This window comes from Strix aluco, chromosome 6 (assembly GCF_031877795.1).
Source record: "Strix aluco isolate bStrAlu1 chromosome 6, bStrAlu1.hap1, whole genome shotgun sequence".
Taxonomy (NCBI): domain Eukaryota; kingdom Metazoa; phylum Chordata; class Aves; order Strigiformes; family Strigidae; genus Strix; species Strix aluco.
In genome coordinates this window covers 7,608,988-7,625,363 of record NC_133936.1, presented here as the reverse complement: position 1 = coordinate 7,625,363, position 16,376 = coordinate 7,608,988, and the positions used below count along the sequence as shown (strand labels likewise).

Here is a 16,376-nt window from a genome sequence, read left to right as displayed (position 1 = left end):
TTTAGAGAAAGTTAGGTTAGTCAAACTGTGCTATAAGTAATACCAAGTGAGGTAATGGCTGGTTCCCTGGCAGCAGCTCTGGATTTCACACCTTTTAAGTGTACCTGTATTTGCTCCTTACAGTTGGCAAAAGCCTGACCATGAGCAACTGGAGGCTGGAGAAGAAAATTTAGAGAGAGTTCACACTGAGTTCATGTATGGTCTTAATTTTGGAGGCCAATTTGCATCATCCATATAACACTAGGCAGAAGTCAGAAAATCTTGGTTCCTTTTTTCCTGGTGACTCCTTTTTTCTGGGTTTCATCTTTTTTTGCCTGTCCCATCCTTTGTGGTGCTTCAGTGATATCTCTGCTTGTATGTACCTCAGTCCTCTTTCAGTATATCCTTTCCCACTCTGTTACCTCAGCTATCTAAGGTCTTTGAGAGACAAGAAAGGTCTTTTTCTCATTTTGGGAGAAAAGTGGTGACTCTCTGGTTGATCTCCAGCTGGGGTGAGGTGAAGCAGCAGAAGCTGTGCTCTAGGGGGTCCCTCGCAGCCTGTGCTGGGCAGGAAGAGCCATCAGCTGGCTGAGGCAGAAGTGGAGGAGCAAGGAAGGATGCTGGCCTTGGTCTGGAGGTTTGTCTTCTTCCAGAAGTATTTGCTACACTTGCCATACTTTTCTATAGTGTGAAGAGCTATTGTAACTTTGAAATTTTTTTCTGGGACTTGGTGTCTTGATACCAAACCTCAACAGTTGGAAGCTCTTAAAATTTGGTTTTCTGTTGTATTGGGCCTTGTGTGGTGTCTTGATGTGTTACAGGATTAATAAGGATCATGTCCTAATGTCAGCAGGAGTGATTTGAGTCCAAAATACAGCCACAGTTGCAGCATTCCTGGGTCTCTGGTGGTTTATCAAGTTTGGAAGCCCTCTGACCTTGTTTGATAACAGCCTCATAGAACCAATATCTTTTTTATTAGTGTGTGACTAATTATTTTTTAAAAGAGCAGAGTTGCTCAGCACGATGTGCTGACACCTGGATGAATGGGTGGATGGTAGGCAGCTAGTCCTGTGTGTAGGGTGGTAGGAATGGTTACCAGTGGCAGTATTTCTCTGGGGCTTGGATTTTATTTTCCATCTTGGATAAACTGTGAGTTTCTAACTGCACAGGAACAAGTATAGTGCTTTTTGCATATGTTTTAACTTGAAATAAATGAGGTATATTATTTACAAAGTGCTTAGCATGCAAGATTGCACCCAGAACTCCCTGAAAATGCATTATGTGCGCTGCACTACAGCTCCTCTTACTTTCATTGTACTGGTGTTGATGCAGGTTTTCTGATTTACCCCAAATGACCATGGATTTCTTCTTTGGGGATTTGGCTTTAAAAAAAAAAAAAAAATTATTAAGCAAGACCTCCTCAGCTGTTTTACTGTGTTCCTATTGCAGCCTCTGCATGCAAGATCCTGTCCCTTTGACCTTCAAGTCCTGTGTCATCGCTAAAGACTGTGAGACGTCAGAGTGGTCCGCGTGGAGCGCCTGCTCGCGGACCTGTGGCTGGGGAGATCTCGCCCCGGGCTTTAGGAGCCGGCACCGTGGTGTGAGGAGCGTGGCGGTGGGCACCGGGAAGCCATGCCCGGAGCTGGAAGAGAGGGAAGCGTGCAGCGTGGGAGGGAAAGAGCTACTGCAGCCTTGCCCCAGGTACAGCGAGTGCTTTTAGCCCCATTTTTGGAAGTAAAGAAGGCCCTGTTTCGTGACTGCCTTGTGCAAAGCAAATCTTCCTTGCTTGGTGTTTGTGTGTGGAGAGGGTTGCAGGTCATGCTTTGTCTCTGTGTCTGAAAGATCATTGATTTGATCATTGTTAACTATGATTAGCAGTATTATTTATTGTTAGTAATATTCTTGTAATTGTTGCTATTCTCGTTACTGCTATTGCAATAATTACACTTACATATAGAAATAAATTTAAATTACACCCACTATAGTTTATATTTTCATATTTTAAAAATTGAGAGCAGATACTCTTGTTCTCTGAAGGGGCTTTCATACTGATTGCTGTTTCGGAGAATTTCCTCAGCTGCGCAGAGACTGGGCAGGTCTCCATGGCTGTGCTTTTATTGGCTTTGAAATTGTAATTTTTACATAAGATTTAACGATTCGTCTTCATCTCCCTATAAAAAAATCCCAGTCTTGCTGGAGGAAAATGGGAACTGATCAGAGGTAATAGCTTGGACCCTACTCATCTTCCCTCTGGGTACTTCTTGAAATGGGAAGCTTTGCAGTCCCTGAGTGCTTGCTTGGTTTATGGCAATCTTTGTTCTGGCAGAAAGTGAGGATCTCGCCTTTCTGGTCTGCAAATCCATGCTGTTATGCTTGGCCAGGCTAGCATAGGGGAATTGCTAGTTTGCTTTGCAAAGAAAATAAAATATTGCTTAATTTTTCATGTGACATGTTCTGAGGTTGACTGTAAAATGCTTCAAGATTGATAAAATCTTATGTGCATGCAGACAAATCTGCCATTTTGTGAATGAGTGTGTTTAATAAGAGGTCTATTCAGTGCTCAAGTCACGAGTTTTTGGGGCTTTGCCAGATACTGCCAAAACCTTTGATAAAGCCTTGGCAAGGTAGATTTCTTAGGAAGGCATAACCTGTAAAAGTGTCTCTATATCGTTGGGTTCATTCAAAATCAAATGCTGATCATTTTTATGCGCCCTGCTAGCAGAAGAGAGGAAGTATAAAAAAAAATATTCTGTTGCTTGATTACATCCTATGAAAAGGCTCTTACAGAGCGATTTTTGCTCTGCCCAAACGCACATCAATTTCAAAGACAACAGATTAACACATTGTCTTGCTGATTTTGTATAGGAGCGTGGGTGCAGGTGACACCTGATTGGGATAGACTGGCTGGAGGTTAATCAGGGAGTGAACAGACATATGTCTGCCCTAGTTTCTCACTTCCACTTTTTGACATTGCACTGTATTAAAGTGCAAACGATTGTAGGGGCTTGATGTAGAGCCAGGAGAGCCCAAAAGGTGAGAAGAACCTGCATAACACTGATAATTTTCAGTACCACTCTAGAAGGAAACCTGTTGTTCTTTTGGTATATTGCTGCTACGCTCAGGTTTTCATGAGCTTATGAACACTTAAGCCTTCCCCATCCTGGCATACCTGTACACCTTCAGTCCTTCAGGCGACACCTCCAGCAAAGTATCTGTGTGAGCTAGGATAAACTGCCTAATGAGCTGGCCCAGAAAAATAACATTAGACTTGCAGGCTAATAGAGCTAAAAATATTGCGCAAAAAAAAAAAAATCTCAGGTATTTAGCTAATTGTTATTTCTAGGGTTGTAATATCTCAAAATGCAGGAGGTGGCCTATGACCTCACACCGTGTAGTGTTGAGAATTTTACAGTAGCGCCTGGTTAGTAGACTTTGATTTGGCCATTCAGGACTGCAGAAGCAAGCATGAATGAAAAGCTATAATGTTGAAGTATGTGCTGTGGGTCCTCTGGACGGAAGACTGTGGGGCCAGAATTTTGTATTAATGAACAGAAATCAAACTAATTAAAGTACATTATTTATGTGTCAGCAGCTGGTAAAGGATGTTATCGGTCCATGTTACAGTTTACAGCCTGGTGATTTGGTGTTGGTCTTTAGGAATTGGTGACCGAGATACTGGAAGTACTTCAGACTGTAAAGCAGTAGCTTTCAGCCATAGAGGGATGTACTGCTAATCCCTATGAAATAATCTAAGAAGTCTTTGATGCTTCTATTCTCCTTATTTGAGCATATTCTCTTTGCAGTGTAATACCTAGAAAGATTATGCTTTTTTTCCCCTTAAATATGTGCCACCTCATCTATGGCTTTACTGAGGCTTACCAAACAGTTATCTTTTCTTTCTTCCCATTACAAGAAGATGATGAATTTAAGGGGATTCAGTAGCAGAAATAAAAGGCTTTCTTCTTCATTTGTCTGGTCTCAACACAAACTGTTCATTCTTTCTTTCTGGCTTGTGTTTGCCTAATCAGATTAGTTTTAAAATCTTTTAAGGTGAGAGTCCTATTTACTTTCTCAGTTCCTTTTTTATTTTCTTTTTGATTTTTAAGACAAGTAGCCTTTCCTTTAGCTTTATTCTTTGGGCAAGAATTTTCCAAAGCATGCTCCAGGCACAGCAAAGAAAATGGTGAGGACATAGAGCAGAAAGAGCGCAAGTCTCTGAGCAGTAGAAGAAAGGGGATTGTCTAGAGGCAGTTTTTTAATGCAGGGACAGAGAAGACTCCATGACTGTGGGAGTGTCAGCTCTGCGCAGCTGTGGGAGATTCAATATGTTAAGAGTTAAATCAGGTGTTACTGATAAATGATTAAGAGGCAAGTTGGCATTGGCCTGTCAGCCCTGCACAGCTGTGGGAGATTCAATACTTAAGAGCCAAATTGACATCAGCTGGTCAGCTCAGCCAGGGAGCTCGGCAAAGGTGGAGAGCTCTGCTTGAGAGAACTCTGGTTGGTGAGTCAGGCAGGAGCTCTGTCCTGTGCTGGCTTAGAGAAGTGCCAGTTCTACTCTGTGCCGGCCCGGAGAAGCAGCAAGCTTTGGAGGAGAAAGAGGCCTTTGAAGAGAGGTATCAGGCTGTGCTAGTGTGGTGGAGAAAGTGGCAGCACTGGGACTGCCTGTGTGGTATGGAACTGTTTGTGGGATAAGAGTGTTGATGACCATCTAGCTGCTTATTTGCTTATCATGAAGTAAGAGCTGAGGTAGCAAGAGCACAGCGAGAGCCTAATCATGTACCATTTTAATAATAAAGGATTTTCCTTCTGCACTTCAATGGAGAGTCCGTGCCTCAGTTGCCACACATGACTGAATGAGGGTACATGTTGCAGACTACATCCACCAACCTAGAAAAGCAGCAGCTCAAGAGGTAGCACTTGCAGAGTTGTAGTCGGTGGGGGGAGATGGGTGAAGTTATATTCCAGCCTCCTAAAAGGATCCAGAGGGGAAAAAAAAAAAACTTCAGCTTCAGAACTGCTCTGTTAAGTATTATCTCTGTGTCCATGGCAAGGCTACAAGTTAAAGGTCCCATCACAGGTACCTGGCAATTAGTGTAAATTTGCTGTTAAATGGGAAGGCCTTTTAATTTTATGGCTGAAGTTTACAATAACTTCTTTAATCAATAGTTTAAATGCAAGAAAATAAAACACTTTAACTGCATGTAGGACTCCAGAGCTTTGTGCTTTGTTTTACTTTTGGTTATTTGTTCTGACGGGATTAGATTAAGTGCTTAAAAAGCTTAAATACATAGGAGGTGATTCAACTTTCTTTTATTGTGATATAAATTTGGGATAGTTCAATTAAAGTGAATGGGTATATACGGGTATAAAACTTGTGTAAGCACTAAGAGCATAAGTCCTGTAGACTAAAGAAACCAAGAGGTTACTATAAATCGGAAAGATATTGAGCACTTGTTTGTTGCATACCTGTCACTGAGTCATCAGTTTTAAAACAATGTATTATATCATTTTTATCCTTGATGTGTAGCTTTCATGTTCACTGGGGATAGATAGATTTTCCAGAATTATGATTATGTCTTTAAATCTTTCATTTTGGTTGTGGTTGCTATGTTACAAGACAGGGATCTAGAAAAAAACCCCTCTTTGCTTTGTTGGAAATTCAAAGCTTTTCAGAAGTTAAATGATGGAAAATGGGAAAGTTTTAAGACCTGATTTTTTCAAAAGGCTTGCAGTTACTGCTGAGATACAGGTGTGATGATATCACTTTCTAAATGAGGCCTGTTATGTGTCCCAATTAAAGATAAGGCATTAGTGTGAAGGTGTTAGTGTGAAGACTTGAAAGGAAATGCAGTGAACCGTGCTGGTAGGCTGCTGGAGTTACGCTTTGGGACTAGTAGCAACACTACTCCTCAGCCCTTTGACATTCACCGGTCTCGGGTGTGCAGCAACGACCTCCATTCAGCTGGGCAGCATTGTTGCCTCCCCTCGGATCAGGAACCATCCGTGGTGAAGCTTTGGTTCTCCAGCTCCATGCTGGACACTTCTTATGCGGCCGCGGTTGGGTGTCACTGTGCAAGAGCATGCTTTGCCTTGATCTTAACAGAAACCTGCAGGACCTGCCCTTCTGCTTCCTCAACTGACTGTTTAGCAGGGAAATTCAGAGTGCTGCTTATGATGTGAAAAGCTGTCCAGCTTTATCAGCCAAGTTCCCTCCTAGATACCTTAAGCACACACTTTATTGGTTCTAAACTAGCAGTTTTTGCTTGCCAATTTTCTTAAGCAAGCTGATATATCTGTGCATTCTGGAGTTCCACATTTGGATGTTATCTAGCTGAATAACCATCAGCAATGGGGTCTGTCAATCTTTGAAGTACCTAGAGCTCCTGTAACACAGACAGTATTGTCAAAAACTGAAACAAGCCTATTGGGAAGCCAAAGGGAAAGGCTGAGACTTTTTCAGCTATAGTAAGAGGTCTGTAGATAAACATGGATCACAGCTATGACTGCAACTATACTGACTTTGCATCAGTCTATAGATATTGGTAGGAGTTAAAATGAGATGTTGAATCTATTGACATTTGAAATTGTTGTCACTGACAGGTTTTGGTGTAAGGATCACAAGAGTACACTGCAGCTGACCAATTTTGATCCAAACGTATAATGTCCCTTTCACTTCCTGAGTTATAACACTCTGCACCCTCTGGGGATGGTGAATGGGGTGGCTGGATGGTATTGGCCCCTTAGCTTAACCCTGGTACACTGCGTTTCTGGTACAGTCTGCTCTAACAACAAAATGTCCCTAGTGGCATTGGTGACTTTGGTCATCCTTGTTCAATTGGAAAAATTACAGTCATGTGGCAAACCCACTATAGATATTGCTAATAATTTGCAAGTACTGGTTTGAGGTTGCCAAAGTTACAAAAAACCCCAAATATTTGCCAGCCAGTAATCTCGTTTTTATTTGCTAATGGCTATTAACAAGCTTCTGATTAAATATAAATAGAGATTACGCAGTCAGTTTCTTTTTGTTAAGTAATGTTAATTCTCATTGTCTTTAGTGCAGCCCATAGATGGGCAAACTAATACCAAGTGTCAGCCACGCTGCTTAAAACCCTGCAATGTCTGCCAAAGCTGTCTGAGGTCACTGTGTCCATCTGGAGAGGTCTTACCTTAGTTTTCCCCCTCAGTGGGAGAGCAATCCCTTGGATGTGTTTCTGGTGTAGTGGACTTGTTAATAGCCCTGAAAATGGGTACCTTTTAAACAACTAATGCTTGGGGGTCAGGATTTGTTACCGGAAAACTCTGGGCAGCTGAGGGTATGTCTGGCTGGGAAAAAGCAAGGTGGGCTGATGGAGCTGAGGCTTTAAGCTGCTCACAGCAGAGCGGGCACTGGCTGGAGCACCCGATAGCTGTTCATTAAAGACTGCTCTGCGGTGTAGCACAGTATCCAGTTACTCTGTGAAAATATCTAAAGGGATTTTTTTTTTTTTTTTAGATTCAGGGACAGATAAAGTTTAATTATCTCTGAGCTCAGATTTAGTTATTTTGCATAATTTTAATCACTGATGGCCTAATTTTCGTAGGTGTTAACTCCCACAGCTCATGCTGAATAGGAGAAACAGGTGCTCACAGCTCTGGAAATGAGTCTTTAGCATCCAGTGTTCACAGCTGACTATCTAAGCCAGATATTGATAATCATTTTTTCTTTAGCCAGTTATTGCTTTAAGAAATACTTCCCTAAAACAACTATTTCCATGGCTGTGGAAAGATGTGTGTTCTATATTTAAGCTTCTGGTTTTGAAAGTGTAGACCTGAAGAGCACAATGTCCTGAAGAGGTGTGGAGGAGGAATCCTCTTCACCTGGTGTTTGATGAAGAGCACTTTTCATTGCCTTTATGATAAGAGGAAGGTTGCATTTAACACTGCAGGTCCAAGAAATGTGATTAGGAATTCCCCAAAGGAACTACTAGAAAAAAAAAAATCATAGCTGTGCTTTACATGTTGTGGGAGTTCAAGTATTTTATGCTTGTCATGTGAAAAGTCTATTCTTAATTGTTTTCTCTGTTGGTAATAAACTCTGTGAGTATATCCAAATTTTCACGTGGTAACTGTATATTATTTAAGAGAGCACAACAGCTCATCTGAAAAGTACCTGTAAATTAAAAGTAATTGGCAGTATTCACAAATGTTTTCCATGAGTATGTTAGAAAATTCATAAATGCTCTGTGGCTAGAAATCATTCTTATGGCCATATTTACAACATAAGAGGTTAAGAGAACAGTGATATGTGCTCAGGCAAACTAATGTATTTATTTTTTGTATAATTTTGAGATGCGTGTTTCCTTGCCACAGCTGAAGTCAGAAACAGATACTGGCTATGGAGAATTACAACATGGAAGGCTTTTTCTCCAGAGGCACCCCATTGTGCTTGAGTATACAGTGATCAGTCAGCAGATTAACAACCATACATAGTTTTAACAACCATGGATCTGTTTTAAGAGGAGAGAACATTTGTCCTGAGAATAAAGGAAGGAAATTACATAGTTTACATTACACAAAAGCCAAAGATTGTGTGGAAAAAGTAAACTATGAAATTTAGAGGAGCAAAAGAATAAAGCAGCAGAAGTGTGAACAGATTGGTTATAAAAACAATATTGCCTAAGATTTGCGTTCAGGAAGCTAAGAAAGACTTTGGGCTCTTATTTACTCTGCTGATACCGTGACCTGTGAATCAAAATGAATTATGCCTGTGAAAACTGTTGTATTAGAAATATGCTCTACATTTTTAGACACTATAGCGAAATAACTTCTGTTTTACACTGATACACAATACTGTTTTCCCTATAGTTTTAATAAGTTCTTCCTGGCATATAAGCTGGTACATAGCAATGATGGTTGTACAGCATTTGCCTATCTGTGCCCAAGAATGTTATCCTTTCTTGAAAACCATTAATGCTTTTTAGGTGTGAACAGAATATAGAATGAAAGTATTTTTACCTAGAGCTTGCTGTGTATCACAACTTCTGGAAAGTGAAATGAGAGAACTAAGTTACTTGAGCCAATCCCTTGAAGAAACTGGTAGTACCCTAAGTGTTTATAAAACTGTCTCCTGTAGAAAAGCTGCCTGGTGCTTGGAGCTCCATTGATGTATGTAGGGTTTTAGCTATTCAGTGCATTTCAGAGTGAGGCTTTCAGCTCTTGGCAGAGAGAGGTGGTTTAGTGGTTGGAGCCACATGTTTGAAAACTAGTTTTTGCACTTAATCGCACCTCTTAATATTCATTCCTTCTTTTTTTGCACCCTGCTCAAAGGTGTTGTCAGGATGATTTAGTGTTTCAGAATGCTTTGGAGATTAGTGCTGTGTGAAAAGTTTTACACAAGTACTCCAGACAAATAGCAAATACTTAACGCTTGTAAATTTAGCATTCAAAATGTTTCAAAACGTTCCCTGTTTTGGATAGGGAAGTGCTGCTGTAAAGGTTAAAACAATTGTATTTTGTCATCTAATAAAGTACCACTCTCTCACCCATAACCTTTCAAAAACTCTTGTTTTACCTGTTCTCGTTTCCAAAGGTTTGCATGGAGGACTTCTGAATGGAAAGCTTGCCAAGTGTCTCTTCTCCTTGACCAGGAGGACCCTCGCTACCAAAAGCACGTAGATCTTTGTGGAGGTGGCATACAAACCCGGGAGGTCTACTGTGTCCAAATCACCGTGGAACTTGGGATGCACCGACTGAAGGAAGGTACGTGCCAAGGGTCATTCTGAAGTATCTGGCCCAAGTAGATCTGAGTAAGAGAAATGGGGGGAATGGTGGTGTAGAAAAAAGTAAATAACATGTAATCATTAGTAGGCTTCAGCTAGCTGATGCCCTCGTCGTAGCCGTGCTTCCACAGGGAGGTGTTACTCAGCATCAGAGGGAGCAGGAGGGCATGGTCCTCAGCATCCTGAGCAACTGCCAGGAGCCACAACTTTCTGGGGTGAATTGCTGCCAGTTCTGTAGGTTACTTGTGTGGGTGGATTTCAAAGGACGAAGGAGCTAAATTTTTCTTGGAGTTGAGTTTTCTTCTTCTCTCATATATCAGGTAGCCCAGCCCTTTGGTAGCTGAATACATTTATCTGTGGTTTTAGTCCTGGTTTAGAGTATAAAAAAAGATGTCACACTCCATTCTGGGTATGCTTTAGCCTCTGCTTCAGATTGATACACAATCTTTCTTGTGATTTGAAGGGGAAAGCAAAAATAATATTGTCACAACTTCTGAGCAGACAGACAGTTTTTGGACTCTGGAAGTGAGTTATATTTCTTTTTAGAAGAATAATGAGTGGATACAGATGCATGATGAATAATTCATCTTAGACTGTTTTATTTACTCTATGTAGTGCTCTTGCAGAATATGTTTTTGAGCAGAGATGTGAGATAATAAGAACACAATATCATATCTTAGATTTATTTACTTACAAAGGCAAATCAAATGTTTTCTGGACACCCAGTGTGTCCTAGCATCCCACAAAGACTCTGAGATTATAGAAAACCAGACCTGTTTTATTCTCTACTCAGTCCATGCATAGTTGCTGCTTCACCTCTGCCATACATCTGGTGCTACCTTGCTCTCCCAACACAAACCCTGCTCTGTTCTGCACAAGTGTGTGATGCACATGACTTTCAAAGTAAGAAAAGTGCTGTTGATGGGAGGTGTGTAATATTTCTTGACTGTCTTCGTCCTGACCGCTTCTGTAATCCATGCAGCCACTGTATGGCAAGTTGGTGAGCAGCAAGCTTTAACTGACTTCATTCACACTTTTTCATTCTTTTTCAGTATTGTGAATTAATCAAGAAGATTAGAGGAGTGCATCTGAAACCCTTACACCAACATTATTCGTTACAGAATTGATGCTATATATCCAGTGTGTGATCACCTGCAGGTTTTTCCCTTGTTCCAAGTTCAATTTAAAAATTGCAAGACCTCCCCTCAACAAAAAAAACCACGGGCATACCTCTTCCTTGTTTTTACAGTTCTAACCTTTTGTGTTAAAAAAACCATAAGTTCATATAGGCAACTGAAAAAAACAAACGTGCAGAGCAGTTGTACAAGATATAAATTATTACTGCCGTTCCAAGGCAGTGGTGCGGATTTGCAGTAGTCCTTAGACAGTGAGAACCCCATCTACTGTCAGAATAGTGACAGTAAACAGAAAGAGGGAAAGCTTTCCCTATTATTTCTCCCTATCCAGTAATATTCAGTGTGTCTCATTTACTAGCTGATCAATTTTTGTTCTTTGAATAAATAAGGAATGATGTCTTTTCTGACCTCTTTTCTGGCAATGTGAACCGATAGAATACTTTATTCATCACTAGGGCATCTCATATTTTATTGTACCATTTTTTCAGGGATGGGAAGATGATGAGGAAGTTAATCCTTCTATGTATAAGCAAATATAGAGTCTAATTGCTACCATCAAAAGTACAGTAATTTTTCTTTCACCTCTTGAGTGTCCTTAAAGGGATCATTCAGGAATCAAACAAGCGAGTCTAATAGGATATTACCATCTATCACTGTTGTTATTCTTCTGGTTACTTCCAATGAGTGTCTGGACGTAGGCCCAATGACATATGTGAAAGAAGATTTTTGTCCTGTGGTCTCTCTAACAGCGTTCTTGGATAAAATATCTTGAATCCTAGTTGGAGACAGGTACCATCTGTGATGTATTTATACATATTGCTCAAAGCTCTTTTATCCCCCAAGGATATCTCTCCCATTTTTCATTTGCTTAGTCTTCCCATGTATTTCTTCTTTTATTAAAATGTGTATATTTAGAAAGGGAGCCCTTGTTTTCTTGAGTCCCTATATATCAGTTATTCAGAAGGTTAAGTCTGCTGAAATCTTTATATATTTTGATTATAAAATTCCAACTTGAAGATACTGGAAATGAAAAACTTTCACTCAAGTATTACTTTCAGAAATGTATTAATGAGATTTCATCTTTTCCCCCCCTAAGAGGTGACCTAACTAAGAAATTCTGTTTTGATCCAAGTGAAGTTACATATTTTTTAGGTCTTAAGGAGGAAGTCCATAATTTTAACATGGGTGATGAGTATTTGGAGGCAGAAGGTCTTCAATCTTTGAAGTCCTTTGTAATATTCTTGCGTTCTGAGACTCTTACATCTAGATGAAGCTGGCAGGGAACATCTGGGAAACATGTGAAGTGTTGTGTCATTCAAATATCCATATTTCTGTGTATGTAGTTAAGCCAATGTATAGGCATCTAAGTTAAGAGACTGCACTATTTTTAACGTTAGCTATTCTGTCCACTACACTCTACGCAGTTGTGAGGCTTCTGTTAATTTAGGCTGAACTTTAACATAATTAGCTCTAAACAGATGCTTGTGTTTTTTCTTTAAGTATCTCATTGATTTTTAACACATTTAAATTTATAATGCTTAATTTTCACAGAGAGGTTGTCATCTAATACTTCAGGTTTATCATTATTCTTTTGATACGTAGAGATGGAAGCAGCAAATCTACGTGTTTGAAATGATGTTGCTTTTAAGGAGGAAACAAATTTTGCACGAAAAGTAGCATAGAATGTGCAAGTGAGCATGGTACAGCTCCGATCTGCCCTTTCTGCCCTTCATCTCTGGATATTTCCTGATCTGTGTTTCTGGACATCCCATGTCTGGAACAAACTGTAGATGTGGTGATGTTTACCCTTCTTTGTGCCTCTTTTTTAATGTAAATCTGTTCACTTTTATGGAAGCTCTTTTAAATAAAGCAGAAATGCAGATCTCAACTTATTTTCAAAGCCAGACACTGCTAACATGGGACACATATGTTTTCTTCTCTAAGTGGCCTTTTCTGGCTTTTTTGTGACTGTTGGTTTTATAAAATGTTATCTGAAATGTGTTTTCCCGCCTTAAATTTTTTCCACAATAAATTTTAATCAGTCTGGGTGAACATCACTAACTAACAATCCCCAGTGTACCAACAAAAAAGACATTTGGTAGAAATCTGGAAGAATATTATGCAATGATCAGTTTATGAAATCTCCTTGTTTGGTAATGCAACTGACCTCTCAATCACAATAAATAAGTCCAATAATATGGGAATTAAAATTCTTCTTAGAGTCTGGGGATGGTGTCTGTGTTTATGTTCAAACAGTTAATAAACATATGAGGTTCCTACATTTAATCTTCTTCCTCAGGAATTTTTTACCTTCTCTCCCGAAGGCCAGGGAGTATCCTTTTGTTTTCTAATTAAATTTTGCTTTTTGAATTTATCTAGAGACTATAACTCTTGATCAGTAGTCTGGGGGATGGCATCCCTTATAAAATTCTCCAGAAGTGTCTCTTCTCTGAACTAATTACCTACTGTCCCTAGTGACTGGGATGCTGTTCTCTCCATATTTTCTGTAGCTTTCTAACTAGGGATGTGCCTGCCCTGTCATTCTTTCGTAGAAGTTGTGCCTTATATATCTTGACGTTTTTTCTTTTTTACTTGTTTGAATGAGATCCAATTTACCTCTCACTTTCAGAATTTTCTTATAATGTTTTTTGGAGCCTGTCTGCTTAAGTTTTAATTACAGTACTGAAAAGACCTTTGCGAAATGCTTTTCTTACTTGAATCTTCTTTATTGTTTACCTAGCATAGTAAACTTGGCTAATAAAATGTATCTCTTATTACCATCTCACCAGCAAATCATTGCAGTTTCGTATCTCCTTAATCTTTGTTATTTTCCACCTGAAAATCCACATTAAATTCTCATACCTGTACAAGGTTCTAAAGTTTTGTTTGCAATTTTTTTGCTTAATGAGTGTCTCCATCATATTTGTCTCCATATATTTATTTTTATTTGATCTTGGTTTCAGTAGCAGGTGTGTGAGATGTTTGTGCCTTCTTATTCTTGGATACCTTTTAGTGTTACCCTGCAAAACTATTTCTTACAGAAATCTTTATTACTTTTATACCCCTCGTTCCTTTGAGAGGTGTCACATGTTAGTAGACATAATTTCTTGACTTATTTCACTGTAGTTCACCAGCCTATACCCATTTTTGCTTTATTTTTAGGATGTGATTCCACCTGGTTCATCTTCTATGAGATTTTTTTTTTATAAACTTGTATGTCACCAGCTGTAGCAACAAAAACTCCTTTAGTCTGTTTACAATTCAAGACTTAGTAAATACTCAAGTACCTTTTCAGGTCTAATGGTTACTTTCTGATTCGTCCTTGTGTGTACTCCCTTATGTGTTTTTGTCATAAAGCCACTTTACTGACAGAATCCTCAAATGGTCTGAAAGTGAAAGTGTTCCCCTGTGCTTTCATGTAAGTCCTACTTATATGAATCTCAAAATGATAATTTTATAGCCTTTATCCTTTCTTGTTTTCCACAAAATGTTGAGCTTTCTCCCTACTTCTGATACACAAAAATGTCCTATCCTTTCTTATCTGATGAGTGAACTTTTCAGACTATTCTTAATTCCCATATGAGAGATGTTTTGGCACTATATTTTATTTTCCAGAAATTAATGCCTCCTTGGAGTTGCACAGAGATGAATTTGATGACACCTTTCATTCATATCTTGTGTTATTCTGTATTTATTCTTATCCCTTTCTTTCTGCTCTTTTGTCTGTCTTAGCTCCAAAATATGCATGTTTTTGCCTTCATTGCTCTGTTTCCTAATGAGGGTGCCACATTTTTTTCCCTTCAAGTTCTTTGTTCTGCTCTGAATCATGATCTTCCAATGTGTGTCTTCTGGGGGATTAGTGTTTTAAATTGGTACATGTGGCATCTGTTCAATAAACTATGGAAGTACTTTCAGGAAGAGAGAAATACCAGTGAATTTAGACTGGTATTTCTCACAAGAACAGTGCTGTTGGAACATGCCATAATTCCTTTGGGTGCTAGCTGTCCTGGGAGCCACCAGGTCTGACTCTTCGGAGACAAGGTTGGTTGTGCAGGCTATTGTCATTTATGGCTGTTACCATCCTGCATATTTATTGGGAAAAGACTGTTGTTGGAGATAAGCTGCTTGTAGGAGTTGGAGTAGGATATGCACTGCTGGAATGAATATGAACCTTGTGTGGAGTATGAGCCCTATATTAAATGCACAGTGGTTTTTTTTCAGATTTATGCTGGTGAATCTGCAGGAATGAGAAGATTGATTTACTCTACTGAAATTAAAATTTAGGGACTTTGATGTTTAAATCCTGTTGTCCTTGTCTGGTTTATGAAATTGAAAAGGAATAGGTTAGAATATATTAGTAATGAGAAAACTTGACTAGGTCCATAGGGGGGTAGAGGACTGATGGTCAGCAGTGGTGTGAAAAAAGCTTTGTTTGACTGGCTCGTGGTACAGCAACAGGAGCTTCCAGCCTGAGGCTTAGTTGACCTGAATCACAGAAACCATGTTCTCAGGTGGAAGAACCACCCCTCTAAGGATCCCTCTCGTCCCAAACTGGTTATTTATCATTGGAATGACTGAACTGGCTTGAAAAGATGAGAAATACACCTCTGAAGTGTAAAATATATCCAGGCGAGCCTGCATCAGATTTATATTGCTGGGATGCCGAGTTATTGATCTGTAAGCTCACCAAATGCCGAGCAGAATTTATGAGATACAACTCACATAATGGAAAAATAAATATGTAACAGCTGGCTTCTTCGGGGGAAACCCTTTAGAAGCAAGAGAGGAAATGGTTTTATTCAGATCGTTGCAGTGCTTGACAGTAGTGTTTAAATGTGTATTTCAGAAATTTTAGTTTGAGTCCATTAGGGAAGAAAACATTTTCCCTAATGTCTATTAGAGGTGTAATATTTTCAGTTCTTTCATGTCTAGAAACTAATTAAAGTAAAATGAAGAGAACAGTGTATAAAAAGACTTTGACAGTGAAAGAAGTGTGCCTTCTAAAAGGTGCCTTATAAAGAACTTGCCTGTTATTATCAACAAGCTATCTGATATGACCATGAAATATTTATCCCTTCATAAATACTTTTATTTATATAGCTGGCTTTGGTATGCAGCAAATAATATGCTGCCCAGTCAGCTCACATGAGATACTAGGTTTTAGTTCACAGTTTTATCTTTGACAGCTAAGATTTTAATTGCATTTGTATTTTTGTCATTATTTTCTGCCACTAGAACTAGATTAATTTTATTCAAAACAGTGACAGTTTGTTCTGAGTAATTTTGTCCTGTTGTTATGAGGACAGGGAGATGCATTGTGTTCAAACAATAATGTTGAGTCAGATGAAAAAATAAAAGGATTTGTATGTACAAGGCTACACCACAAACTGGGACACTGGGGAGAAATAATGAAGCCAGTGGTGGCTGGACTGCTCTTGGAACAGGAGACATTCAGGGTAAGTCAAGCTTGTGAACTTGGGCCAGCTCTGCATGGAGC

General features: G+C 39.4%; 1 protein-coding gene across 6 annotated transcripts in view; it reads left to right on the top strand.

The window, feature by feature from the left end:
• THSD7B (thrombospondin type 1 domain containing 7B) overlaps positions 1-16,376 on the top strand; it is a 332,338-nt gene that overhangs the window by 125,551 nt on the left and 190,411 nt on the right. For all 6 annotated transcript variants that reach the window (XR_012623747.1, XM_074828561.1, XM_074828560.1 and 3 more), the window contains exons 5-6: positions 1,429-1,680; positions 9,554-9,723. Coding sequence is in view for 5 of the 6 variants with exons in the window: in XM_074828561.1 (XP_074684662.1) it covers positions 1,429-1,680; positions 9,554-9,723 (422 nt within the window). In the remaining variant the exon portion in view is untranslated. The remainder of the gene's footprint in view (positions 1-1,428; positions 1,681-9,553; positions 9,724-16,376) is intronic.